Source organism: Apus apus, chromosome 3 (assembly GCF_020740795.1).
Source record: "Apus apus isolate bApuApu2 chromosome 3, bApuApu2.pri.cur, whole genome shotgun sequence".
In the NCBI taxonomy this organism is placed as follows: Eukaryota; Metazoa; Chordata; class Aves; order Apodiformes; family Apodidae; genus Apus; species Apus apus.
The window spans coordinates 80,494,695-80,520,653 of record NC_067284.1 but is presented as its reverse complement, the minus strand read 5'-3'; the positions used below and the strand labels follow the sequence as shown (position 1 = coordinate 80,520,653).

Here is a 25,959-nt window from a genome sequence, read left to right as displayed (position 1 = left end):
AGAAAAAGATAATCATGATTGTACTCGGCTTCTAACTGAAATCAGTAAGCCATGAGACTATTTGAAAGACGAACCTTTAGAAAACCTTGACTTGAACCTTTTTACAGGTGGCTTATTTCACTATGAGGAAGGTTGAAAGTGTACTGGTTTCATTGTCACCACAGAGAATCTGGTGGTATTAACAGGACCTTTGCCTGTGCCTTTAGATGCTGGAGGAGCAGAAACTGTTGCCCTCACTGAGGCTGCAATAGGAATAAGAGTTAACATTTACACTGATTCCGAGTGCGCTTTTGGTGTGTATTGTGGAATAGGAACCCTATGGAGAGAAAGGTTTCTGACCTCAGCAGGAAAGATCACTGCACATGGAAAACAAATCAAAGAACTTTTAGAATCAATTCTATGACCTTCTGAAATTTCTGTCCTTTATATAAAAGCACACACCCAGAAGCAAGATAGGATTTCAAGAGGCAATGCACTAACCCATCAAGCGGCAAAAGCTGCAGCAGGACCGTTTGTGACTGGTTATGTCTCTTGCACAATATGAAACAGCTTCTGAGCTTCCCGATACAGAAAAGTTGGATGAAGACCTTCCTGAGGAAGAAAAGGAGCAGTGGACTCAACTGGGAGCCCAGAAACGAGGAGGACAGTGGATGCTGAACAACAACCCTCTTCTTCCAAACAGGTATTTAATACTGATTACATTATTGCATGAAAAGACTTATGAGGGGCCAAAAAACCTGGTGATTTGCAGTCAAAGACTTTGGGCTGCCCCAGGAATCTATGCAGCAACAAAAAGAATTTGTGAGAGATGTAAACTTTGTAAGCAGTATGCTTCTGGGTGAATCAAACCTCCAAGTGGAAAAAGACCACCAGCTACCTTTCTTTTTCAAAAACTCCACATTGCCTATGCAGATATGCCAAAAAGTAATGGGTACTCTTACATGTTAGTAATAGTTGATCAACTGTCAGGATGGGTAGAAGCATTTCCAACTAGGAAAAATTACTCTAAAGCAGTAGGGAAAGCTTTATTGAAGGAAATAATTCCAAGATATGGAGTTCCTGAAGTCACTGACTCAGGGGAAGCCATTTTGCAGCTACTATTTTAATTCACCTTTAACATTCGTCAGGAATTTCTGTCAACTACACACCCCACATCATCCCGAGTCCTCAGGGAAGGTAGAACAAATGAACAGAACTTTTAAAGAAAAATAAATGAAAGTTTGTAAACAAACTGGTCTAAAATGGCCTGATGCTTTAAATTTAATTTTGTGGGATATTAGGATACTCCTACACAACCAGTTGGGAGTTTCTCCAGCTGAAATTTTATTTAGAAAAATACTTGCTGTTCCTGGTACATATATACCTGCAAAGACTAATCTTTTGGACAGAGATGAGTAAGTCACACAGTATCTTTTGTATTTGCAAAATTATTTTTTTTCAAATGCGTAATCATGCCTATTAGTATCAAGGAATAAGTCCTGAGATTCATGTTTATGACATTCAGCCAAGAGACAAAGCATGTATCAAGAATCTTAAAAATTAGATTTGAACCCAAAGGGGAAGGACCTTATCTTGTTTTCCTAACATCTTTTTATGCTGTCAAGGTTTCTGGGAAAGAGACGTGGATACATCATTCTCATGTTCACAAAGGATCTGAATAATGAACTGTTGCGGGCTATTACTTCCTTTTGTGTTTTGCTGTTTTATCTGTGAGCGACACCTTGTGGGCCAAGTTTGCATTGCGATACCAAGATGCCCGTACCAATAGAACTGTTACTATATATAGTGCTCGTTCTTGTGACCTTTCGGGCCAAATTACAGGTTTTCAGACAAAGCATAGGCAGGTCGTTTTTTCGTCTAGTTAGCTGAAGGCCAATCCTAGACACCTTGTATATCTGCTTTATGATTCCCTCAAATTCTGTGCAAATGTTAGAATTGATGATCTGGGGGATACTCAGACCAATGGCTATGGCTGGTCTAAATGGTACTGGGGTTATGGCTTTCCAAGAACTTCTCTTTCATATCACATTGAAGTGTATGAGCCAATAGGGAGAATTTGGGGTATGGTGTTATGATCATCAAATGTGGGTAATTTTTAATAGAGGAGATTGGTGTTGTCATAGATTCAATTTATTGAGAAATCATTTTATTTTCAAATTTAGGATTGTGAATGGATTAACTCTGTGTCCTAGCCTGTTAACCTAGAGTTACCCGCTGACAGGTGAAATCCTTTAACAGCTCTCCATACCAAAATATGGCTAGGCCCTAGAGTGTGGATTGGTATGAGAAAATGGCCAGGAGAAGTAATGTGACACTTCATGTGCTTTCAGTTCAAAGATAAAAAAAATATTTAGTACTTACCTTACTGCACATGAAGCTCTAGGCTGATGTGTGTGAAAATAAGCATAGGACTCTGATTTTGATTTATTTTTTTTTAATAAGTTGCTACTGAAAGCTACTACTATCAGACATTTTGCTATGGTATTTGAATTATGCCAGCAAGAGTTCACCAAATCCAGCAACAGGTGGTAAGGAAGACTTCGATTCTGGCTTATGTTTCTTGTCAGGATGTACAAGTCTGTGGTGAGGCAGCAGGGCAAAAAAGTTAAAGCAGTCCCCCATTTTCTTGGGATTCATCAACATGTCATAGCTGTGAAGTAACTGCTCACGAGTTGCTGTGTCACGTGAATTCTGCAAGAGCACCTAAAAAAAATAAAAAAAGCGCAGGTTATAGCCCTTCCTGCACGTTCCCTCATACCTACAATCTCTTGTTATATCCTTTTCACTTACACTAATGTAACAGTGCCAGAGTGTTCAGGAGAACTGATGAAGCTCATACAGTGATGTATGTAGCAAACTTTTGCACTAAATACTCCTTGACATAATGCCGTAAGTTTACTTTGAGGGATCCAGAGTAACTTATGTCTAGCAGAAGCAACTCTTTGATCTCACACCTACATGTCGTTTTGAACAACTTTCTTTCAAAATCAGGTTTTTATAAAAGCTCTCTTGCTTATTAAGAGTATAACTTGTGGATTAGGAGAGTTTATGTACCTGTAAAAACTGTCATACCTGTAATCGGAGGTCAATGCCCATGTTTTTCAAAAACTCCTGCTGTTTTATGGGGCCCAAAGTGGCCGTTCTTCCCTGTGTCATCTTTCGAAGATAGCTGAAATCAACATCTGCTGTCAGGTCTGCTGTGCCTGGATCTTTCAGCACATCATGTAGCTTGTGATTCCGAAAACCCTGGAAAATTAAATTGGAAGACTATACTCAGTTGTACTCCTGACTACCAGAGCTGGGGTTAGCAAAGACTTCAGTTGTGCATGTGAGGGCTGAGAATAGCAAATGATACTTTGAAAATTTGAAATAAATGTAGCAAGGGCTCAGATCATCTGGGCAGAAATTCATATTTTATCATTATCCATAAGAACTCAATAGCAAAAACTGCCATGTCCTGCAATCACAGAACTGAGTAATTATATCCACCCAAGATCTATCTCTTACAAGAACCTTATGATCCAAGTATCAAATAAATGAAAACAAAGTATTCTGGATTATTATTTCAGGGCAAATGGCTCACCCGGAAAGTGTCTGTTTTGGTTCCATCGTGACCATAATCAGCAACCAGTGCAGCCCCACCATCCTTTTCTATACGACAGGCAAGCCTCTGAATGATGACACCAGCCTCAGGACACACTTCAACATGGTCTCTTGTTTCTTCAGGCTAGTACAGAGTTCAAAGGTCAAAACAATCTGCAAACAAGTATTGTGCTAGCAAGCAAGTATAGGGCAAGAGTTCTTCACACCTGATGTCACTTAATTGGACACAGAGGTCTAGGGTTGTATTCTATAGGCTGTCTAGCGCTTGAGCTAGTTTTTGCTGTCAATTTCAATTAGTGTTTTCTGAGTGCTGGATTTCAGTTTTCTATAACCTATAGTCACTGGAAATGAAAATTTTTCTCAAACTTGCATCAGATGAAACCATATTCCTGTGATGCTGAAAGAATGAAAACAGCTTATCAACTGTGTGCGCTCTTCAAAAAGGCCCTCCTGTGTGAAAGTTTGTAGTTGGTTTTAAACTCAACTACTTAATTTGGAACTTTAAGAATCCAGTGAACTTTAGGAAAAGAAAAAACAACTTAAAGACACTTCCCCCTGTCAGTATACCACAGAAGTACCCAGCTGCACGGAGTATGTGCACAGCAGGTTGAGAGCCTGGCTAAGGCAGAGCCCCTGCCATGATGGTGATGTCACCCCTGCCATGCAGAACTCCCTGTTGCCTCAGTTTGCTCTCTGAAGTGTTTTGTCTGTTTAAGCTCTGATTTTGCAAAATTTGAGGTAGATGTGTATACTTGTGCTGTATTTTCAGTGTGCAAAGTTAAGTATGTGAAAATTTTGCAGAATGGAAATGATGAGCAGCATTTACTCATTTTTAGATTGAGAGCCCTCCTCTTGCTGTCAAAGTAACTGAGAAGCAGTGAATGTCCTTGAAAGAGTCAGCAAGACATTAAGCCTAAACTCTGGTGAGGATAACTTACCTGAATAAAATTTTCAGTTGCAGGGGTACTGGATGGTGACAGGACAAACCGCAGCTGGTCAGGAATTTCTGGGTCTATATCAACCAGCACTTCACGCCAGCCTTTCTCTGTTCTCTGTTGAATGAAAGCAGAGTGCTCATTTTGCACTCTAATGGGTACAACACTGTCTTGTTTATTTAACTGAATTAACATGTCAGCATTTTCACAAACATTTTAAGAACATAATACGCTATTCAAAATAATTATTAATTCCTATTTAGTTCCAGTAGCTGCCTTGGAAAAATCTTGTGGTAGAGACTTGCCAGCAAAGTCAACAAATACAGGTTTCATTATACTTAAAAGAAGGATGCTGTGAAGAAAAATGCTACCTCTTCTGTTGACAGTGCAACATTTAACTTCTCAAAATCAACATGTTTTACCACTAATAAAAACTAATTCTCAAATTGAAGTTGAAAGTTTTGTCTGAATCCGAACTAGACTTTATTTTGCTAAGCCCTTCAAGGCATTGTCTTAATAGTGGTACATTAAATAATGTTGAAATAAAAAACTAACAAACATAGCATAAGAAAAACTTGAGACTTATATAAGCCCAAAGAAATCTTTAGCTTCCTAGAAGTTTTTCCATGCAAGAACAATTACAAATTTTACAGTTATCAACTGAATTAAGCCTTATTTGTCCAAGTTCAATTTGAAATATTTTATCACAGACAATACATGTGACTAGTATGGCACCCTAATTCTATTCTTCCTCAAAGAGGAAAGGTGTTTAAGTAGATGCTCACAATTACAATAATCTTCTTGCTATACCTGAAATTTATGTATTGGCAGGGCATCAAAAAATTCATGTGCTAAGTAAAAGCTGTAACCTGCAGGAAAGTAAAAAGAATGCATTAAATTATTAATGCTTCCAAAGCAGCTTCCAGTTGAAAATTAAAATGTTTTTATGAATTTTAATTAATTAAGCTAACTATTGTGGTTATCAAGTAATGATAATTACTTCCAGCTTGGATACATCAAAGACATCATTTCTACAGCTAGCTCTAGCTTCCAGTCCATTAATTTTAGATTGCTATCTCATGAAAGGAGTTTCAGGCAAAGCCAGTAAATGGTTTCCCATGAAAAGAAAAAGCCAGAATATTTGAAATTGGGCAGCTATCCCAAAATGAAGGGTAGTCAGAATAAGGAGCAGCTATGAGAATGAGTCAAGATCCTGCCTCAGACTCATTCAAGAAATAAGAACAGATCTTAACTACTTTTATGAAGGCTAGCAGAGCTGTCCTCTGTTATTAAAAGCTGCAAAGGGAAGAGGGTGCCATCCTTTTAACAAGAGATTCAAGCTCCGTACCTGGAGGGACATCTTGAATGTCTCTGTACCAGAAAATGGGAATTCCAGTCTTGCTAACACCTTTCATGTAAGCAGACTCTTCCTGGGGGTTTGACTGCACCTTCCCTCCTGTCAGCATCAGCGCCTGCATCTTGCTGAGTTTGGGACTCACTTCTACCAGATGAATAGAGACATCACATTTACTAAGTAAAGAGGTAAGCTGCTTGAAGACCTACAAAGGCAGATGAATTCTATTAGGCACAGTCATATGCTGTATGCATTAAAAGTTTTAAGAATTAACCTTTTTTCTCATTATTTATACTTAAAATATTTAGTTGGCTTTCATTTAACAAAATAATCTCAGTGATGGAGACTACTTTTTGCTCCTCCAGAAGGAAATAGGAATTTCTTCATCAATTTTAATAAAAGCTGCTACACTTTTAATAAAGTTGGCAAAATACAACCCATATTACATAGTTGCAAGGACAGCAACATGAAATGCTAATTTAGAACAGTATCACCTGAGAATCAGTAGCTCCTCTAATACCTACAGAGGGTTTAACATTAGGGAAAAAATGGTTCAATTTTCACAGACACCAAAAATGCTCAATATCCTACATTTCACTGTGCTTATTAGGTTTTTTTTACACATTGATATATGTAAATAGAATAAAAGTTCTTCTGGGGTACTAAACCCAATTAGCAATCTGATTCTGAATCAGTAGTATTTCAATGAAGAGACAGCCATGCAAGCATGATTGAACACAAAGGGTTAACAGGGAAGAAATAAGCCCCTAAAATCCCCAAAGGAACTGACAAAACTTCACTCCTGTATTATTGTCCTGCCTAGCTTCCACCTCTTGCTTGCACTGCTGCCTCCTTCCCAGTTACACACAGTAGCACCCTCCTAAATGGATTTCAGTTTGGATAAAGCTTTCCTCTACAGAAATCATTTGCAATGGAGTATTTCTGCCCTCCTATCAAACAGCATTTGAAAGACTATACACGTGTCTGTGCACACACCGGCCTGCGTTCTGCAGTTGAACTCTGACACCTGATCTCTTTGCTGAACAGCAGAAGGTTGCAAGCATTCTAATTAAATTCTAAGCTGCACATCTCCTGACTGAAATTATTTGTTCCCTAGGGAAGATTAAACTCTGATAGCAAAACATCATTCCTTCAGACTTTAGCACAGTCACAGAACAAAGCCAGAAATGGAGGATATTAATATAGTGTTCACCTACCCGTAATATATCATCAGTAAGAGAGCCCCTTCCTGGGCCCAGTTCCACCAGCTGGAATGCCTTAGGTTTGCCCATGGCCATCCATTCACTAATATACCATATTCCTATTAGCTGTCAGGGAGAAACAACACGAAGACGTACAGTCATAACATCAGAACTTGTGGAAAGTGACATCTGCCTTTTGTCTCATAACAACTATGATAGTATTCAATATTCTCTCTCTGTATTTTAAAGTTAAGAAAAAATAATACATAACTTTGCCATCTTCTCTTCAAGTATTAAAATTAGTGACTGATTGCTGCCAGCCCAGCAGAAGCAACTCTCTGCTAGTAAAAGGGTGGGACTCGTGGTTGGTGAACAAACTTCTGCTTAAGGCTCAACTGCAGGACCCTGCCCAACTACCCCTGAACAGCTGTTCTTCAAGACAATGCATTCAACAAAGGGTCACCAGCAACGTTTGGCCAGTCTTCACCACTGCAAATGATACACAATCCAGAGTGAACCAGACCAAGCTCTGCCAATGGTTTTTGAGTAGAGTATTCACACTGGTAAACTACCGTAACTGTTTTATTTGTAAAAAAGTTGTGTATGAAAATAAGTGTTACTAAGCAGAGATGGTGTCTGAGACACTCACACAAGGAGTCCCCAACGTCCAAAAAAACCAAACGCCCCTTCCTCCTCCAAAACCAGCTTAACTATAACTTAACCACCTAAAGGAGCTATTCAGACAGAAGGAGCTGTGCGTTACCTCTCCAAATACCTGACTTATTTCAGGTGAGGTGATGAAATCCCCGCTGTCGCCGATGCCGCCGCGGCGCGTGTAGTAACCCTGCGGGGGAGAGGCCGCCGGGGCGCGGTGAGCAGCGCGGCGGGCCCGCTCCCGGGGGCTCCGGCCCGGCCTCCCCCACCCGCCCCGGCCCCGCTCGCACCTGCCCGGGGTTGGTGAGCGCCTCCCGCATGTACTCGGCCACCGTCACCGGCCCGGTGGCCCGCAGCTTCAGCAGCAGGTGCCGCAGCAAGGCGGGGGGCCCGGCGCGCCCCTCGGCCTCCGCCTCGCCCCCCGCGCCCGAGGAGAGCCGCGCTGCCGCCGGAGCTGTGGGGAGAGGGGACGGGGCTCAGGGGGGACGGGGCTCGGGGGGACGGGGCTCGGGGGGGACGGGAGGTTACCATGGTGACGGGGGAGCCGACGGCGGCCGGCGGGGCCCAGGGCGGCGGCCAGGAGGAGCGCGCGGCGCGCGGGCAGCGCGGCCATGGCGGCGGCGGCCGGATCCGGCGGCGGCGGCGGCGGCTCCGCCTCTTCCGCCCCGCCCCGGCCCCGGTCCTGGCCGCGCGGTGTCCGCGCTGCATCGCGCCGCCTGCGTGAGGACGGGCCGCGGCTGCGGGCGGGAGGTGTCCGAGTTCCGAGCTCTGGCTGCGGCCCAGCCCCGCACCCTCCCCCCCGCACCCTCCCGCCGGGCCCGCGCGCCTCCTCCTCGCGCCCCCTTCCAGGGCCTGCGCCGGGCCGGAAGCGCGCGCCGGGCCCGCGCGCGAGTGCCGGGGGCGATGGCGGCGCTGCGGGAGCTGGGCAGGGGGGGCCCGGCGGAGGAGCGCGGCGAGGGGCAGGACGGCGAAGATGGAGAAGAAGAAGACGACGGCGATGGCGGAGGCTTCACCCTGGACGAGGTGCTGCGCCTGGGCGGCACCAAGGTAAGGGGGCGGCGGCGGGAGCGGGCGGGAGCACGTGGGGCCGGGCCGGGCCAGGCCGGGCCCTGGCGGGGGAGCGGGAGAGCGGGCCCGCCGGTAACGGCGGTTCGGTGGTGTCCGCAGCAAGACTACCTGATGCTGTGCGCCGTGGACGAGACGGAGGAGGTGGTGGACGGCGGCAAGAAGGACGCGATCGACGACCTGAAGGAAGGGGAGCTGGAGGCCTTCGTCCGCTCCCTGGGGCTCGGCAGGTATGCGGAGAGTTGCCTGGTGGTGGACGGCGAGGGGGACGACGGCGGCAGCGAGGAGAAAGAGAAGCCCTCAAAGAAAAAGAAAAGCAAGAGAGAAGCAAGCCCTCCTGTGGTAGAAGGGAAAAAAGAAAAAAAAGCGAAGGAAAAGGCCAGCAGCGTGAAAGGCAGCAAGAAGAAGCAAGCTGACAGTGACCAGGAGCGGCACCTTCCAGCAAAGAAAGATAAGCTGGAGGAAGATTTTGAATTTCATGCTAGGCAGGTGATACTAATCAAGCCAGGGGGCAAATGGTATGATCTGGAATACACCAACGAGTTCTCTGCAGAGCCACAAAATCAGACGCTTCTGTCCAAGTATAAGGACCTGGCCCAAAAGCTGTACCAGCATGAGACAGACCTGTTTAAGAACAAGACAGATTATCAGAAGGGGGCCTCTTCAGCATGGATGAAAACTGTTGTGTCATCGGGTACCTTGGCTGACAGAATGGCAGCGATGACCCTTCTCATTCAGGACAGTGCTGTCCACAGTGTCCACTTTGTTGAGAACTTGGTAAACCTCATCAAGAAAAAGGGCAGCAGGCATCAGAGCCTCATGGCTTTGGATACTTTCAAGGAGCTTCTCATTTCAGATCTCTTGCCAGACAATAGAAAATTATGGTCTTTCTCACAGCGGCCATTTGACAACATAGAGAAGATGTCAAGTGGCAACAGGGATTCGAGAGACAGACGGTTGATCCTGTGGTACTTCGAGCATCAGCTGAAACTGCAGGTGGCAGAGTTTGTGCAAGCCTTAGAAACACTGAGTCATGATCCCCTGACAGCAGCGAAATCCCGAGCTCTGGCAGTTGTCCATGAGCTTCTCTGCAACAAACCTGAGCAGGAGAAAGTTCTGCTTGTTCAGCTGGTAAATAAACTGGGAGACCCTCAGAATAAAATTGCCACCAAAGCCTCCTATCTTTTAGAAACCTTACTACACAAGCATCCGAATATGAAGGGAGTAGTGTGCAGTGAGGTGGAGAGGCTTTTGTACCGGTCAAACATCAATGTGAAAACTCAGTATTATGCTATTTGCTTTCTAAATCAGATCGTCCTCAGTCATGAAGAAAGTGCATTGGCTAGCAAGCTGATAACTTTGTACTTTTGCTTTTTTCGGAACTGCATTAAGAAAAAAGACGTTGAGTCCAAAATGCTCAGTGCTCTTCTTTGCGGGGTGAACAGAGCTTACCCTTATGCCGAGACTGGTGATCAGAAAGTGAAAGAACAGATGGACACGTTGTTTAAAGTTCTGCATCTTGTGAACTTTGGTACCAGTGTCCAGGCCCTCATGTTACTGTTTCAAGTGATGGACTCTCAGCAGACGGTATCAGATAGGTACTACGCAGCTTTATACAAGTAAGTGACAGATTTACATTTTAAAAAACATATTTCACTTCATGAGGTAGTCACCATTAGTTTAAAGTTGTAGAAATGCTTATTTTGCTTTTAAGATCTTGTGAGTTTTGTGTCTCTTTGGCTAGGAGTTTCTAATGTTTTGCATGAGCTAGAAGAACATGCATGTGATTTCTTTGCCTTAACATGGGAATAAAACAAACAGTACTGGTAGGTCCTGAGAGCACAACCTAAGCATTTCATCCTTTGCACTTTCTGGTGGCATGTTTTAATTCCAGATTTTATTTGAAACTAATTGATAACTGCTACTTCTGAAATCACCTTTACATGTATTGTGGCTTAGTCATGTAATAGCCTAAAGTCTTGTTTCCTTTTTTTCATATGAGATGTGGGGAATATTATATTAACAAATTCATTACATAGTTTAATTTTTGTAGTTGGAAAGCCTTGTGATATAAAAGTATTTCTTTTCTTGCCCCACGTGATTGTACAGATTCTCTGTAGGATCCTTACATGTTTCTGTTTAGTTGACCAAAAGGAAGCTGCTGATTTTTTTTTAAAAAGGGAACTCAAGTTCTCCCAGAATGTGCAATATGATTGAGGGCCTTACAGTGCTTTTTTATTTACTTACACTTTTTTTTTTTTAAATCTTCAGGGTCTTGTATCTGTCAAGAAATACTACACAGCTCTTGTTAGTTCAGGATTGACCATAGTGGTTTTGAACAACCTGTCACTGTTTTTTTAGATGGCATTTTGAAAAATATAGATGGCTATTGTTAATAGCAGTTATTCTCCCATGTGTATTATGACAATCAGCAATGTTTTCTCCTATATCTTCTACAGGAAGCTCCTAGATCCTGCTTTAGCAACCTGCTCAAAGCCATCCATGTTTCTTAATCTTGTCTATAAATCTCTGAAGGCAGACATAGTGTTGCGGCGTGTGAAGGCCTTTGTGAAGAGGTTACTTCAAGTCACTTGTGGACAAATGCCACCCTTCATTTGTGGAACCCTGTACCTTCTGTCTGAACTTCTGAAAGTAAAACCAGAGTTGAGGGTCCAGTTACAGGATCATGTGGTATAAGATGGTTTCTTTATCTCACTGTTTGTTCAATAAATGCTGTTTTCACAAACAGCTTTCCTTAATGTGTTCATTAATAACCTGAGAGTTTGGTAATATGTTATGGGAGAAAGCACTTGAGAAGTTGTTGAGCAACTACATGAAAAATCTGCATAGATGAAGGTGTTTTAAGCATTCTAGCAGATCCTATGGATTTAATTCATGGAGAGAGGATTATTTTGATAAATGCTGTGTAGGCAAGCAGATAAACTTTCTTCACTAAAAAGCTTTGTCAAAACATTTGTTTCTTCTATTTGTATTCTCTGAAGTATAGCTCGGAAGGACTGGATTTATTTTGTTTTTTGTTCTTCAGGGGAGAACAATGGGGAGGGACCATTACACCTGTGTAATATAAGCTGTAAAGTTCAGTTTTAAGTCCTGTATCAAGGCCAAAAATCTGTATCGCTTAAACATTGGCCATCATTTGCTTATATTTTTGTAAGTAGCTTCTTTAGAACTATATGTGCACTTTTCTAATGAGTGAGAATAAAACTGGAAAGGAAAAGTTGTTCACTAACACTCTTTGTTTAGGAATCAGATGATGAAGAGTGCTTTAAGGATCAAGAAGAGGCTGAAGAAGATGGGGAAAAATTTGTGGATGCAGACAAAGAAGCAGAAGGTGAAGAGAGGACAGCAATGGAAAATTCTACTAAAACTAGCAGTTCAAATTCAACAGCATCGTGGGTGCATCATCTGAATATGGGAGGTAAACTAGCAAGAAAAGTGTAATTAATGCAACTTCTAACATTTCCTGATAGTGATGTGTTTATCAAGACTTGTTGTAAAATCAAGTACTTAAAACAATATTAGTTTTTCAGATTGAAGTTTGATTCTAAGCAATCGGTCAGAATAATTCTTTTTTATCTGTTGGCTCAATGGCGATGAAGAGACTGTATGAATCTGCTCGTGTATTTCACTGTATGCAGTTTACTGCACTTGCCCCTAAGCAATAAACAGGCTTGGGATTTTTTGCTCCCATGTTCATACACCTTGAGAGCAATGTAGCCAAGGTTAGGATGTGTAACTACTCGTTCACTTGTGAAGCTTGCTAGAACGATTTGTCTAGCTCTGAACCTGCTTCTAGTTTCATGCTTTCCTGAGGACCTTTTAGAACAGAGCAGGGGTTTTCAGGAGCTTAATTGGATGCACATTAGGAACTCACCTGTGCACCTGATCATATGCTGGGGAAGTACAGCTGAATATGACCCTGACTTGCTACTGAATGAACCTGAGGCCTGTCCAGCTAAGAATGATGGGCAGCATTACTGTCATGGCGAAATCAAAATAATACTCTTGTGAAGTTGCCTGAGGAAATTTAGGTTGTTTTTACCTCCTCTGCCCTGCAGGCAGGAAGAGTGGAACTTCCTATGATCCTATGCACAGAAGTCCTTTATACTGTGGTGCAGAAAGTACAAGCCTGTGGGAACTGAAGAAGGTAAGGCCTTCTTATGTTGTTGATGACTGTGTTTCCTAGTGTGGCCCTTGTATTGAGAGAAGAAAATTAACTTGGTTATTCCTAGAGAAGCTACCTTGGTAACATAACAAGAAACGTTAAAGCTGACACATTGCTCAGCTTTAAGCTTGTATAGGTTACATACAATTCTGATATTCCAGAGTAAGGGAATAGGAACTTTTAAGTGGAGATTTGAACAAAAAAACAAAACAAAACAACCTTTGGATCTTGGCTTCATATCACTAAAGCTTTTTAGTGTTGAATTTTGAGAATATATTTAGTTAATGCGAACAAAAAAATAGAATTTTAAGTTCTTCAGTTGCCCAAGGGTAGAGCCCACCAGCCTTACACTACTACATGCATCTGCACATTATTTGTTGAGTTACAGATAGATATGATGACATATTGGTGTTACCAGGAGTCTGGTAGGTCAGTGTCAGTAACAACTGCATTTATTTTAAAAGTAGAAATAAATAAATTATTCATGTTTTTCAGCTTTCTGAACATTTTCATCCATCTGTGGCCCTCTTTGCAAAAACAATTCTAGAAGTAAGTGCTTTTACTAGTCTGTAGCTTTGAAGTTTCTTTATTTGCATTATCTGTCTTTTGCCATTTGAAAAATAAAAACATTGTAAAGCCTCCTTGCACTCTGCAGGTAACTAGCAGCTCTGCATCATCATAACATACACTCTTTTAGTGGGATTAAAGTGTTTAATGTAAAGAAGACTGCTCACAGAAGTAATTAACTCCTGTTGGAACAAATTATTTTTTTAGTACTGTTGTATCATGGCAAAAATACACCCACACAATCATATATGTAAAATACTTATTTTCATTTAAATATGTTGTATCCAAATAGTGCTGAGTATAAACTGCTATTAGCACAGGTTTTTGCAAGCCAGTTAATCACTGAAACAAAGTGAAGAAGGTGTTTTTTAGTTAAGAAAATAATGACATTCCAAAACCAAGCAGCTGTACAGTTCTGTATTAACTTGTCAGGCTTGTGTGATGGAGTATCCCCAAGTCTTTGTCTTTTTAAAGTGTGGTTTAATGTTGTTCTTGGACAGTTTGAGTTCTCTGTGTTTAGTTGCTGCCTTTCAGAAATTAAGATCTTAAATGATTTTTGTCTTTCTTCTTTCAGGGAAATCACATTCAGTACTCTGGTGATCCTTTGCAGGATTTCACATTAATGAGGTTCTTGGATCGCTTTGTGTACAGGAATCCCAAACTCAGTAAAGGCAAAGGTATGAACTTGTCTGCACATAATAGCACACCATCTTGACTACTGACAGTGACCCAAATTTTTCCTCTCAGATTGCCAAGTAACCCTTTATGCCAGTCAAGTGTTTGGAGTGCGTGTGGTGCAAGAGAGGAGCAGCATCGGTCTCCAGGGCTGCAAGGGAGATGTCTGCCACTCGGAACCAGATGGCAGTCACATTCTGCTGCCTCTTACATCAGTAGTGCAGAAATTGCTAACGTAGCAGCAGTAAACAAAGTGGTAGGGGAATGTAAAGACAACAAAATGGTTGAGGCTGGAAGGGGTCCCTGTGGAGGTCATCTGCTCAAGCAAGGCCACCTAAAGCAGGCTATGCAGGCAGCTTTTGACTGTCTCCAAGAGTGGAGACTCCTCTCTGAGCAACCTGTGCTGGCGCACGGTCGCCCTCACAGTCAAAATGTTTTTCCTGATGTTCAGATGGAGCCTTCTGCGTTTCAGTTTATGCCCATCACCTCTTGCCCTGTTGCATGCACCACTGGAAAGTGCCTGGCCCTGTCTTCTTTATACCCTCCCTTCAGGTATTTATATACATAGATGAGATCTCCCTGAGTCTCCTCAAAGCTGAACAATCATAGCTCTCTCAATCTTTTCTCACAGGAGAGGTGCTCCAGTGCCTTCATCATCTTAGTGGCCCTTCACTGGGCTCTCTCCAGTATGCCCATGTCTGCCTTGCACTGGGGAGCCCAGACCTGGACATAGCACTCTAGGTGTGGCTTAGTGCTGGGTAGGGCCACCCCCTTCCACCTGCTGGAAATGCTTCTCTTCAGGCATCCCAGAGATACTGTCAGCCTTTTTTGGCTCTTTTGACTCCAAGGTGTTTTCTGCCAAGCTGCTTTCCAGCTGGGCAGACCCCAGCATATACTGGTGCATGGGGTTGTTCCTCCCCAAGTGCAGCACTTTGCACTTCCCTTTGATGAGCTGCGGGAGGTGCCTATTTCTCCAGCTTCCTGAGGTCGTTATGGACAGCAGCAAAACCATCTGGTGTATCAGCCACTCCTCACAGTTTTGTATCAATAGCAATAAAATAATTTGTTTCTAATTCATGTTTTGCTACAGAAAACACCAGCAGTGTGGTAATGCAGCCTAAGAAGAAGCAATTTATGAAACATATGCAAAATCTTGCAGGTAAGCCAGCCCCTTTTTGTTTAAGATTATGATGGCTAAAAATTTCTTGCCTGGGTGTTCTAGACATGTTATTTCTGTTAGCAATCAAAGAAAGTCCTGTCCATCAGGAGGGCAATGGTGTTGCCTGATGTTCAGGATCAAGTCTAATCTTCTCATAAGGGTGCATGGAATTGCCACAGCTGAAACTTTAAAAGACCCTTTTTCCCTTCTCTGTTTTCCCCCCTAATTGTCAATTACTTTCTGTTGTACTAATTCCTTTTTCTTAGGCAATGCATTATAAAGATCATATCTTCTGTTCAGCCATCCCATTAAGAAGTGTATAACAGCAAAGGACAGAGCTACTGAAAGCTGCATGCGGTGTTTTCTGTGCTATTTTTGCTATGATCTGCATATTGTTCCTATACTTTATGTTGCTTTTTTTAACCTGCATCTACTTAAAAGAAAATACACCTCCTGGTTAAAGACAGGATTTGTAGTCTTCTATAAAAAGTTCAAAATTATGCCACACACTTGTTTGTAGCTGGCAAAGTGACCACTTATGGGGGAAAAAAAGGCTATAAAAAGCCTAGAATTTATTCCAGCTAATGATATTTCCAGTTAGAAGAGCAATTCGTTAGGGCACTAACCTAGAAAGAAGGACTTAAATTCATAAAATACTAAATAAATTTTCTGCTCACAAGCCATTTTTATGTCTGACATCCTAGTTTTATGAATAATGGGTTTTTTTAGATCTTAAAAATATCTAAGATTATATAAAAATCTTTAAAATGTGTAGCAGTAGTTAATATAGTGTTGTGTAGTTAATGTTTTTATTGGTTTCCAAGTTGTATAACCCCTTTTGTTCTGCTTATTGTGATTGAAAAATGACTTAAAATCTCAGAAAATGGATTTATGTAGTTATTTGATCCACAATAAGCTCTTTCATTAAATCGTACAGATTACTCCAAACAATGCCACAGCTGCAGCTATAGTTAGGATTAGTGTAAGGTATCTTTCACCCTTGTATTTTGCTAAGAGTCTTCCTGCCTCCCGAGAGAGGATGCCTTTTGTCTAGTCACGCTCTTTCCAGCGATTAAGGGCAGGATTTGGTGGTAAGAACCACCAGTAAAACACACTGCTTGAGGACAGAGGAGGTACCATCCTCTGTGGTAGAATCTCTGTAACATTCCCAGGGATGTGCTTTCCTCTAACTTTGGGTCTGTTGTGTCTGCACAGGGGTTTTAGTTGCACAGATTAGCTGATCAACCTTTACTGATGCCTGGTTTTATGGCTATTAAAACTTACATTAGGAATTTTTATCTAGAATGCATTTGAAGGTAGTTTGTTTATTGCATTATTTCATTTATTCTGAGCTGAAGGAGCAGACTGAGCATTTAGAACTGAAAGTTAGGAATTCAAGTGTTCTACAAATGAAACATCAAACAACAAATGGTCCCTTCTTCTAGATGTTCAGCTGGTGTATGGTCCTGCTTTGCAGCCGCTGACCAGCATTTCTACTACCTGGAGTACTGGGCAGAAGCAGTTCCAGTGTTTTAGCAAGTTTATCTTATTTCTTACTTCTTTTTTTTCTTCCTTTTTTAAAAATGTGTACCTGTTGTAGGTGACTGCAAAACATCCCTTTCTGATACATAAGTTAGGATTTGGTTAGGGCTGTGCCTCCTGAGTTTTTCCATTGGGGATCTGTTCACATCTAAATGCCAGTGTACACACTGAGAACTGTTAATCTGAAGAGGTTTTGAGATGCTCTCTGCTTTATTTAATGGATGACACTGCGTATCTCTGTACTTCTGTCTATGCATGCTGTTCAGCCTTTTAAAAGAATAACAATCATTTCAACTTAAGGCAAAATAATTTCTTTTTTGTTTGTTTTTGCAGTCAACAGTAAGGAATTCCGTGCCAAAGATGAAAGCAAAATCCCGGTGGATGAAGTGTTTTTTCACAGGTAATGAAATATTTCTGAATATTGATTTTAAGTGTTTTTTAATGCAATGCCATTACATTTCATAAATATTCTCTGGTATTCCAAGTGTTTGTAAAATTTAATTAATTTGAGTGACTTGAGATCATAGTACTTTCATAGTAGGAAAGAATATCACTTGTGAACAAAGGCCATCAGTACAACTAAGTAAGTTGACATTGTAATAAAGAAGTCTTAAACAATGAGTAATGATTAATGTTTTGCGGGTTGTAATTCTTATGCATTAGAATTATATTTTCAAAAACCTTCCTTATTGGCATCAAAGCGTATTGTAATGGAACAACATAAAAAAGTCAGAGGACCTAGTTTTCTGTGTATTTCTTCGTCAAATTATTCATAGTTCTTTCCATTTAGTTGGCTTTCCTTTCAGATTATGATCTAAAAATACAGCTGTAATACTAAAATTGAAGTGATACACAGTTGGCAAAGATTTTTTTTCTTATTAAATCAAAATACTGGTTACCTGTGTGTCTCCTTAGGAAACAAGTGTTTGAATTAAATTATTTTGTTGAATTCACTTTGTTCTGTTTACTGCTTTTTTAATATATTAATTGTTGATGGGGCTTTAACATTTCTTTAAAGTATCAGGTTAATGGAATTTACTAATTTTAATTGATTGATATTACAATATTGAGAAATATAATATTGATTAATAAATAAACTGAGATTATAGAAAAGCCACTTAAAAACAAGCCTCTGTCTGAAAAGTTAACAGTATGGTAACACTAAAGATTACTGAAACTGAAATTATAAATCTATAGTCTTCATGTGTTTGGCAGTTCTTTAATATGAAGTGAAGAAGAGAAAGTGCTTTCAAATGGCTGACAGAAAGTAAAACTAAACACACAAAAGAAGAGCGCTACAGGTGATAATTTAAGATAACTTAATAGGTGAATTTCTCTTAGATATTTTTTTGCCCTATTAGTTGAACTTGATCCTTTCTTATCAGTATAAGGCAGATTCTCACATCTTTCCTATACCCCTTTAAAAAATCACTATGTTCAAAATAATTTCTGGCACCTTTGGCTGTGAAATGTATTTGTTTTAAATCTGGGAGTAGTGGCTTATTCTTTGAAAACCAAAATATTCATCTGTTAGTCTTCAATTTGTGATGTGTTTGAAACTGTTATGTATAATTTTCAATTGGCAACATACAGATGAAACATTCTGCAGGTTGTTTTTTTATAAAAAACCCTTTGCCTTAAAGATCATCACCTGTGATTTGGTGTCTGAGAAAAATGTATAATTTCAGGTTTTATTCAAAGTTCGATAAGAGGAGAGAGAAACAAAAGCGTCAGGATGATGAAGAAAGTGTTGAAGATGTAGATGATGATGAATTTGAAAGAGCATTGGGTAAGATTGTGTTTTTCCTTGTAGGAACTACCCTAGTATTTCCTGCTTTTGCGAATTATTAATTTATCCTTTTTATAGTGTATATATTGTATAAGACAACCAGGTACAGGAATATGGAAGAAAACTGGCTTTCCAATTCCCATGCTATACTCCTACAGCCAGCAGTTCATACTACCCTCCCCTAAGCCACCTGATGGCTGTCTCATAAATGAGGTCCTGCTCCCACTACTGCAGCGTAACATTCAGCTTGTTCCAGGTGTTTGAAGTTGTCTGATTTTGAACATAAATTCAGGAGTGGCGGTTCATGGCTTTTTGTTCTTTTCCTAATGTAGCCTGAGAATTAACTTTTTCTAACAGGGTGTAACACTTCTTTTCTTTCTTTACTGATTGGCCTTTTTCAGTCTTCCTTACAGTTTCTGCCATAATTCCTAACATCTTCCATAAGGTTGTTTGTTCAGTTAGGTCCTTGGCAAACTTCTGCAGTAGTCTTAGCTCTTCCTGCAGCATATACTTTATTTGCTTTGGAACAAATGTATTATTTGTTCCATAATCTAAATTTGTTAGTGGACCATAAACTGTCTGTTATTTTATTATTTCATATTTTACCTGTACAGTAATATATATATATTTAAAAAAAGAATCCCATTAGCTCTCCATAACTGTTTTGTACAGTTTTTTTAGAGATTTCTGAACACCCATAGCAGGATTATTACTGAGTGATATAATTAGTATGGTCTTAGTGATTACAAGTCTTACTACTTGTGTTTGTAATTTTTTTTTTTTTAGTATCTGTAAGAAGTTTATTGTCTCTGAGATTTTGCTGCAAAAATTCAGAACTTAAAATTAAGGAGCCTCTAATCTTAGCATTTACTCTTTGAAACAGAACGGTTATAATTTTTGAGATTTTTTTTTTACCTGCTATTTTATGTAGCAATTTGTTCCTAAGTAAATCGGATGATGGGAGCTTTCATTCTCTAGTCTGCTTGCTTTTCTGTCAAATGATAATAGTGAATACTCCTAATCTGAAAATTAACATATAGATCAGCTGGCAGGACGCTTACTTGGCATATCTTAATTTGAGTCTTTGTGTGAACCAAGTTTTTGCAACTTGTCGTATCCCACCTGCCAACTGAGTCATTGGGCAGTTGTGTATCTGTTTGTGTCTCTCTGCCTCCCACATCATCTAGATCTGTCCAGAAATTACATACTGGGTAAAAGAAAACTAATTATTTTTCAAATAAAAATATTTTTTCAGAAAAGGCCAATTGGCCTTAGGCAACTGTTTTGTGTAGTATTTTTCTATAGGAGCATGCACCCCTTGTTATCAGTGCCCTTTGTTATTGATACAGATCATATAAACTGTTATGGAAAACAGTACCTAAAAATGATACATTTTGCAATGACTTCATATTTCTTCGCTTGACTTTGTTTTCTAACAATAAACATTTTTCCCCTTAGATACATTTGAAGCTGCTGATAATGCTGCTATTGATGTAGGCCAAGATGACCTCGATTTTGCTGGGTAAGACTTTAAATTGATTCTTTCATCTCTTGTAGACTTTTACTCTGCAAAAATGGATAGACTTTTTTTTGAAAAGACAAAGAGTGTCACCTTGCAAATAATAATAAAAAAAGCAATAGCAGTTGAATACTGGGTAATGCTGCTTTTCTGCATGGCCCCTAGCAGAGCATTGTGATCCTGTGGTGCTTACAGCCTGCTGCCTTGATGTGAGCCCTCTAGTATTTTATTTATACGATGCAGTGACCCAGTAAGCAAGGTGAAATCTTACTTGGTTTTCATTGTCTCAGGTTTCTGTTTGTGAGAATTACCAAGTACAAAATGAAGCAGAATGAGGCTAACTTAAAGGAGGCAGAATGGTACTGACACTAAGAACTGGTTGTATCTGGACCTAGCGCACTACATAAGCTTTGCGGAACCGAGAATCACAGAGCTCAGTCATCAGGAAGTCAGCAGTTTCATTAATCATAGAATCATTTAGGTTGGAAAATACCTTTAAGATCATCAAGTCCAACTGTGAATGACTAAGTAGCCTCTTATTTTTTTACTTGAAGTGTGTGCAGTACAGCTTTCAAATAAGCACAGAAACTTTTTTTCTGGTGGTGAAGCTTAAGAAGCTTAAGCTTCTTAGTGACACCAGAACATTTTTGTGATCCAGACTGGTGTGAGTAATAAATAGCAAAGAGACCAAAAACAAGTTACCATCTAGTACATGAAGAACCATGTTTCCTTTCTTAAGGAAAAAAAACAACCAAACTCTTCTTTCTTAGAGTTGCTAGAAATACCATCAGTTTGTTTTAAAAGACTTTCTGAAAAGGAGCAAAGGCATGTAGGAGATGAAATACGGAAGCTGACATTTCTGTTCAATTCAGAAAATGGTTCTCTCTGTAACTTCTTCAGATGGCTGACTTTTATAATACACTTCCATATGCTGATGTTGAAAATGTACCTGAGTGCTTAACACGTTTTTTAGGTCTCAGCCTGCATTTACAGTGTTTTGCAATCATGTTGAACTTTTCTAACACAGATACATGAAACAAGATACATGTTACCTGGATGCAAATAGAGTTTTGCCAGATGAAGTGCTAAATTTGTTATGTATTTTTTTAGTAATATACAAAAGAAAACTACAGGTGGTAAGAAAGGCCAAAGAAGTGAGGAATCCAGTGCCGACTGGGAGGATTCTGATGATGAAGATGAATTCAGCGATCTGGATGATGAGGAAGTCTCCTTAGGAAGTATGGAGGAAGACTTTGGAGAGGATATGGATGAAGAGGGAGGTGTATTCATGGATGTGTCTGATGATAACAACCAAGGTAAAGTAACATTTATTATCAAAAAATGAGAAGAGAAACCTTTAAAAATGTTATCTAATATGTAATTACATAGATAAATTCAGATTTAGTTACTTAGGTGGGAAGTTTGGCTTTTAAGTGAAAAGTCCTTCTCTGGACAGTGAAGTTTTAAGAGAAACATTTTCAGTCTTGTAGGTGAGAGTGGGAATTAGTCATCTCAGTATGAAAACTTGTTTACAAGACATGCTTCCAGCATTCCAAAATCATTGGCAGTAACAAAAGTACCTTTATACACAAATAACTGGCTACAGTAGGCAGAAATATTACAAGTTCTCAGAGAAAAAAAAATAATCTGGTACTTGGTAATTTCTTTAGACCTAGTTAATACTGTTTTGTTTTTTTTTTTAGATGGGTAACTTATATTTAAATTGCTGTCTCATAAGTAAATTTTCTTTTCTAATACACCTGTGCAACCAGGTTTTTATTACTGCTGTAACAGTGCCTGATTTTTTGCACCTGCATGGTTTCATTCCCTTTTCAACTGAAAAGCAGTTTACACAGTATACAGTTTATGTAGCTGGAAAAGCACAGATTAATGGAGTATTTCAACTAATAACTTAAGGTCACAGGAAGATGACTGAGGGTAGAGGAGGTAAACAATTCATACATCAGTTAAAAAATTAATCTTTCATGAGATTATGGTTTTATCAAATTTACCAAGCAGACAGACAAGATTTACTTAACACCTGCTTAACATCTTCATATTTTATGTATTTTAGTATCATGTTTCATTCCTTTTTGGTGCTGTGGACAAAAGAAAAGCATAAAGGATGGCTCTTTGTTGGAAACTTTTTCTGTCCCTTTTTTTTTTAGGGGAGGTGGAGAAAAGATTCCTAACACAGCTATTTTAGATGGTCTCATAAAATTTTAAAAAAATAAATTAGAAATGGTAATACTTTTTTTAGTGTCTTTGTGAATATAAAATTCTGTCTTGTAAGAATAGTATTTTTTGTTTTAAGGACCCAAACAAGGGAAGAAGAGAAAACTCAAAGATGCCAGTATACTGGCATCTGCAGAAGAGGTGAGTTTGATCAGTATTTAGAAAAAAATGATCAAGCATTTTACCTGTTTCTTTGTAATAATATACTAAATTTTCTCTCTTTAAAGTTTGGCTATCTGCTGGATGAAAATGCTGGGTCTAAGTTTGACAATATTGGAATGAATGCCATGGCCAACAGAGACAATGCAAGTAAGTAAATGCTACAGGTAGCAGTGTTGTATTGCTGGTTTGCTTCTTTCTCTTCAGAGTCTGCTCTAATGTCAGTAAGACATGACTTAAGTTTTTTTCAGTTACAAAAGATGCTCAATGCTAAAATTAACTGTGACTGCTAGAGTGAATTAAGGCTTCCGAGAAGAGGAAGAAGGTATCATGTGGCCTGTTCACGCTATAAATAAGGATGGCCAGTATGGCCATCTTTGTCAGGCATTTGTGTGACTTTTGCTCAGATAAAGACTGTCCTGCATTCTTGTGAAAAGAAGGCATAAGGCATGGCTGTCTTTATCTACCTGCCGGAGTATTTCCTTGCAGTACTGGTGAAGCAAAAGTAGCTTCCCAGAAATAGTCCTAATGAATTAAATCCATATATACCAATTAACTAATCGGTCCTTTGCAGAGCTTTTGTAAGTCTTGGTGGTGTCATCTGAAAAATGTGAAAAGCAGCACTCAGACACGGTGTACTCCTAACAGAAGCATGTCTGCTATTAGTAAAATACAAATCAGTGGCATAAGTGGTCTGAAAGGCTGAGATGGTAGGGCATGTTCTGTGAAATGAAAAAAACAAACCTTTCTTCTGGTGTCAAAAAAAAGATTTGCACTTTATTAACATTTATAAATACAGTAGCCAAGTTTTAACTTTTATGTGATTCATTTGTATTTCCATCATGATCAGAGGTATCCATCAGCTCCTCATTTCTCATCTTTCCTCTTACAGATGTCAAACAGATCCAGTGGGAAATAGAGCGTGACAAGTGGCTTCACAACAGGGATGCGAAAAGCATCATTAAAAGGAAGAAACAGTTCAGGCACAGAGGCCTGAAAAACAAGTACAAAGGGAAGAAATCAAAAAGATGAACTGGACATTTTAATGTGGACACTTTTACAATAATTATTCTAAAATAATTTTGTAATAAATCACGTACCTTTCTTACTTCAGTTCTTGCTGCTTAGCCATGTAATTTGGTCATTCTCCCTTATGCCGTGAATTCCAGACCACTCATTGGATTTGTAATACACTGAAAAATAGGAAAGTCCTTGTCAGCTGTAAGTCAAGCCTGTCTGAAGGTGAGCCGCTTTGTGGCTAGTTTTGTTGGATGTGTACTCCTCCAGTTCTGAGGACTTTACCCAACAGTCTGACACTCCAGCCAAACCTTTGCATAACAATAAACACTTCTGCAGTGTCTCCTGGGGTAAGTTTTAAGGAATAATAAAATCAGTTTTATACATAACATGCAACAGAAGCTGCAGCCATCCTTCTGAAGCCAACAGCTACAAACCTACCTTCTAGAATCGACGGAAACCTCTTCTGCATTGTATATCTGAAATCTGGCAAGAAAGAGAAATAAGTTACTATACCCAATGTATTTTAAGATTAATAATTAAATCCACTTTTTAAAAAACTACAGTAGTTTTACTTAAGTTTGTCCGCACTCCTTGGTTACAGCCACCATTAATAATGGGATCTGAATTAACTTTTTTTTTTCTTTTTAAACTGTATCACAGACTGTGTTCAGGTTACTCATACACGCAGCCCTATCAGCAGTTTTTTCTGAGCTTCTGCACAGTTAGGATAACCAAATTCAAGCTATAGATTCCCAGTAAGCTGAACATCTCTCAGAGACTAACATGCAAATGAAAACTGGGAAAACTACTTTGTTTCCTTACACAGCTTTAGGTATTCACTGAATCCTTCTGTGGGCTGCTCCGGCAACCCAGTCAGAAATGAAGCAACGATGCCTTTATGCTGTCTTAATGATTTACAGCAGCTCACAGAATGATCTTATCCATGCTAGTAATCGCAAAGAAAATGGAAAAAGCCTCATTCTGAGCACACTGAGCTGTTAGATGAGGTTACTGCACCTTACAGAACTACAGCTAAAGAAAATGTCCCCCAAAAGGCATATAAGAACTGAAAAACGGGGGAAATGCAAAACCATGAATGCCCAGCACCAAGTTACCAAGATAGGCCAATACATCTATTCTCCACATTTTGTTTATTCATTGTTCATTAAAAATGAGAGATAGCTTAAATGTAACAGCCTGGCAGCACCCGACTCTGGGATAACAAATGCAAACTGATGTACTGGAGGTGAAGTTCAGCTTGAATTCGATGTAAGACCACACCACTACTGAACTGGGGGGGCTCACTGCCTTCCCAGCCACAGCAGCGGCTCGTTTTCCGGCTGGCACTGACCCTGCGGGCAGCAGGACTGCCTGCCCTTTCCTGCAGGGGCGCAGGTCTGTCAAACTAGCTCTGCGGGCTGGTGAGCCCCGAGTGCAAAACAGCAGCTGTGCAGGGCAAATCTTGCAGTAACGAAGCTGCTGTCTGGCTTGCTTTTGTTACCCAGACGCCGAGTCAGAAGACTGAGTGACTTGAGGGACGGAAATGAAACCATCCGGAAGACGATGCTGGCTGCCTCGCGCCAGCTGGGTCTGTTGTCTACCTGGGAAATGAGGCCTCACGGAGCCGGTGAGATCTAGAGGACGCTTCAAGGGCTGAACACCAGATGCCTGAAACAGGCCTGATCGATTCCTGCCTCCTTCGCAAACACCTGCTCTTTGTAAAGCCCCTTTTCGAGCCAATACTGTGACTGCTGAAACGCGAGACTCAGCCCGGTTCCCCGTGGTCACCTGCTGCTGCTCTTCCCAAGCCTCCCCCCGGTTTTGCTCTTAGAAAACTAAAAGAGCGTAACAAGCGAGGCCTGCGGACCTACACTAATACAAGCAACACTACTGACCCCTGACGCCGGTTTTCTTCAACAAACCCCCGCGTACGCGCCGTGGCGATGCCAGGCGCTCCGGACACCGCGGGCGGCCGCGCCTGGAGCAGCTCCCCCGGTCACGGCGGCACCGGGCAGCCCTCCCTCCCTTCCCCTCCCCCGGCGGGGTGTGACCCCCGGCCGTCCCGCCGCACCTTGGCTGCGCTCCATGGCGCGGTAGAGCAGGAGGGCGCCGAGCAGCCCGGCCGCCTCCAGCGCCAGCAGCCCCCTCCAGAGCCGCCGGGCCATGCCCGCCCCGCCAACCGCCGCCCCAACGGCTGCGCAGGCGCCGGGCGCACGCGCCCTCCCCCCTCTCCCGCCCGGCCGGGTCCCTGGCGGCGCCGCCAGCGCTGCGGGGCCCCCGGGCCGGGGAGCGGGC

The 25,959-nt window shown here is 40.9% G+C and overlaps 2 protein-coding genes and 1 long non-coding RNA gene across 4 annotated transcripts; 1 reads left to right on the top strand and 2 right to left on the bottom strand.

Moving 5' to 3' along the window:
* Nucleotides 1-2,417: 2,417 nt before the first annotated feature.
* NDUFAF7 (NADH:ubiquinone oxidoreductase complex assembly factor 7) lies at nt 2,418-8,380 on the bottom strand. 2 transcript variants are annotated; one of them, XM_051613847.1, is made up of 10 exons: nt 8,277-8,380; nt 8,039-8,202; nt 7,858-7,938; nt 7,110-7,220; nt 5,887-6,097; nt 5,349-5,407; nt 4,542-4,655; nt 3,584-3,727; nt 3,073-3,246; nt 2,418-2,703 (listed from the first exon to the last, which is right to left on the bottom strand). In XM_051613847.1, the coding sequence occupies exons 1-10, from the start codon at nt 8,359-8,361 to the stop codon at nt 2,491-2,493; spliced, it is 1,356 nt and encodes a 451-aa protein (XP_051469807.1). In that variant the 5' UTR covers nt 8,362-8,380; the 3' UTR covers nt 2,418-2,490. The 2 variants fall into 2 exon arrangements, with proteins under 2 accessions (XP_051469807.1, XP_051469808.1); XM_051613848.1 differs by having other exon boundaries at nt 7,870-7,938.
* A 48-nt stretch (nt 8,381-8,428) lies between these two features.
* Nucleotides 8,429-23,757, top strand: CEBPZ (CCAAT enhancer binding protein zeta). Its single transcript, XM_051613845.1, has 15 exons — nt 8,429-8,795; nt 8,916-10,432; nt 11,273-11,504; nt 12,078-12,252; nt 12,893-12,981; nt 13,495-13,548; nt 14,141-14,243; nt 15,332-15,400; nt 17,276-17,342; nt 18,631-18,731; nt 20,190-20,253; nt 21,361-21,566; nt 22,565-22,626; nt 22,713-22,794; nt 23,537-23,757. Exons 1-15 carry the CDS (start codon nt 8,652-8,654, stop codon nt 23,674-23,676), a joined length of 3,105 nt encoding a protein of 1,034 aa, XP_051469805.1. The 5' UTR covers nt 8,429-8,651; the 3' UTR covers nt 23,677-23,757.
* LOC127382359 (uncharacterized) lies at nt 23,402-25,855 on the bottom strand. Its single transcript, XR_007888935.1, has 4 exons — nt 25,736-25,855; nt 24,103-24,147; nt 23,745-23,837; nt 23,402-23,637 (listed from the first exon to the last, which is right to left on the bottom strand). It is a non-coding gene; the product is annotated as an uncharacterized LOC127382359 (long non-coding RNA).
* Nucleotides 25,856-25,959: the final 104 nt, after the last annotated feature.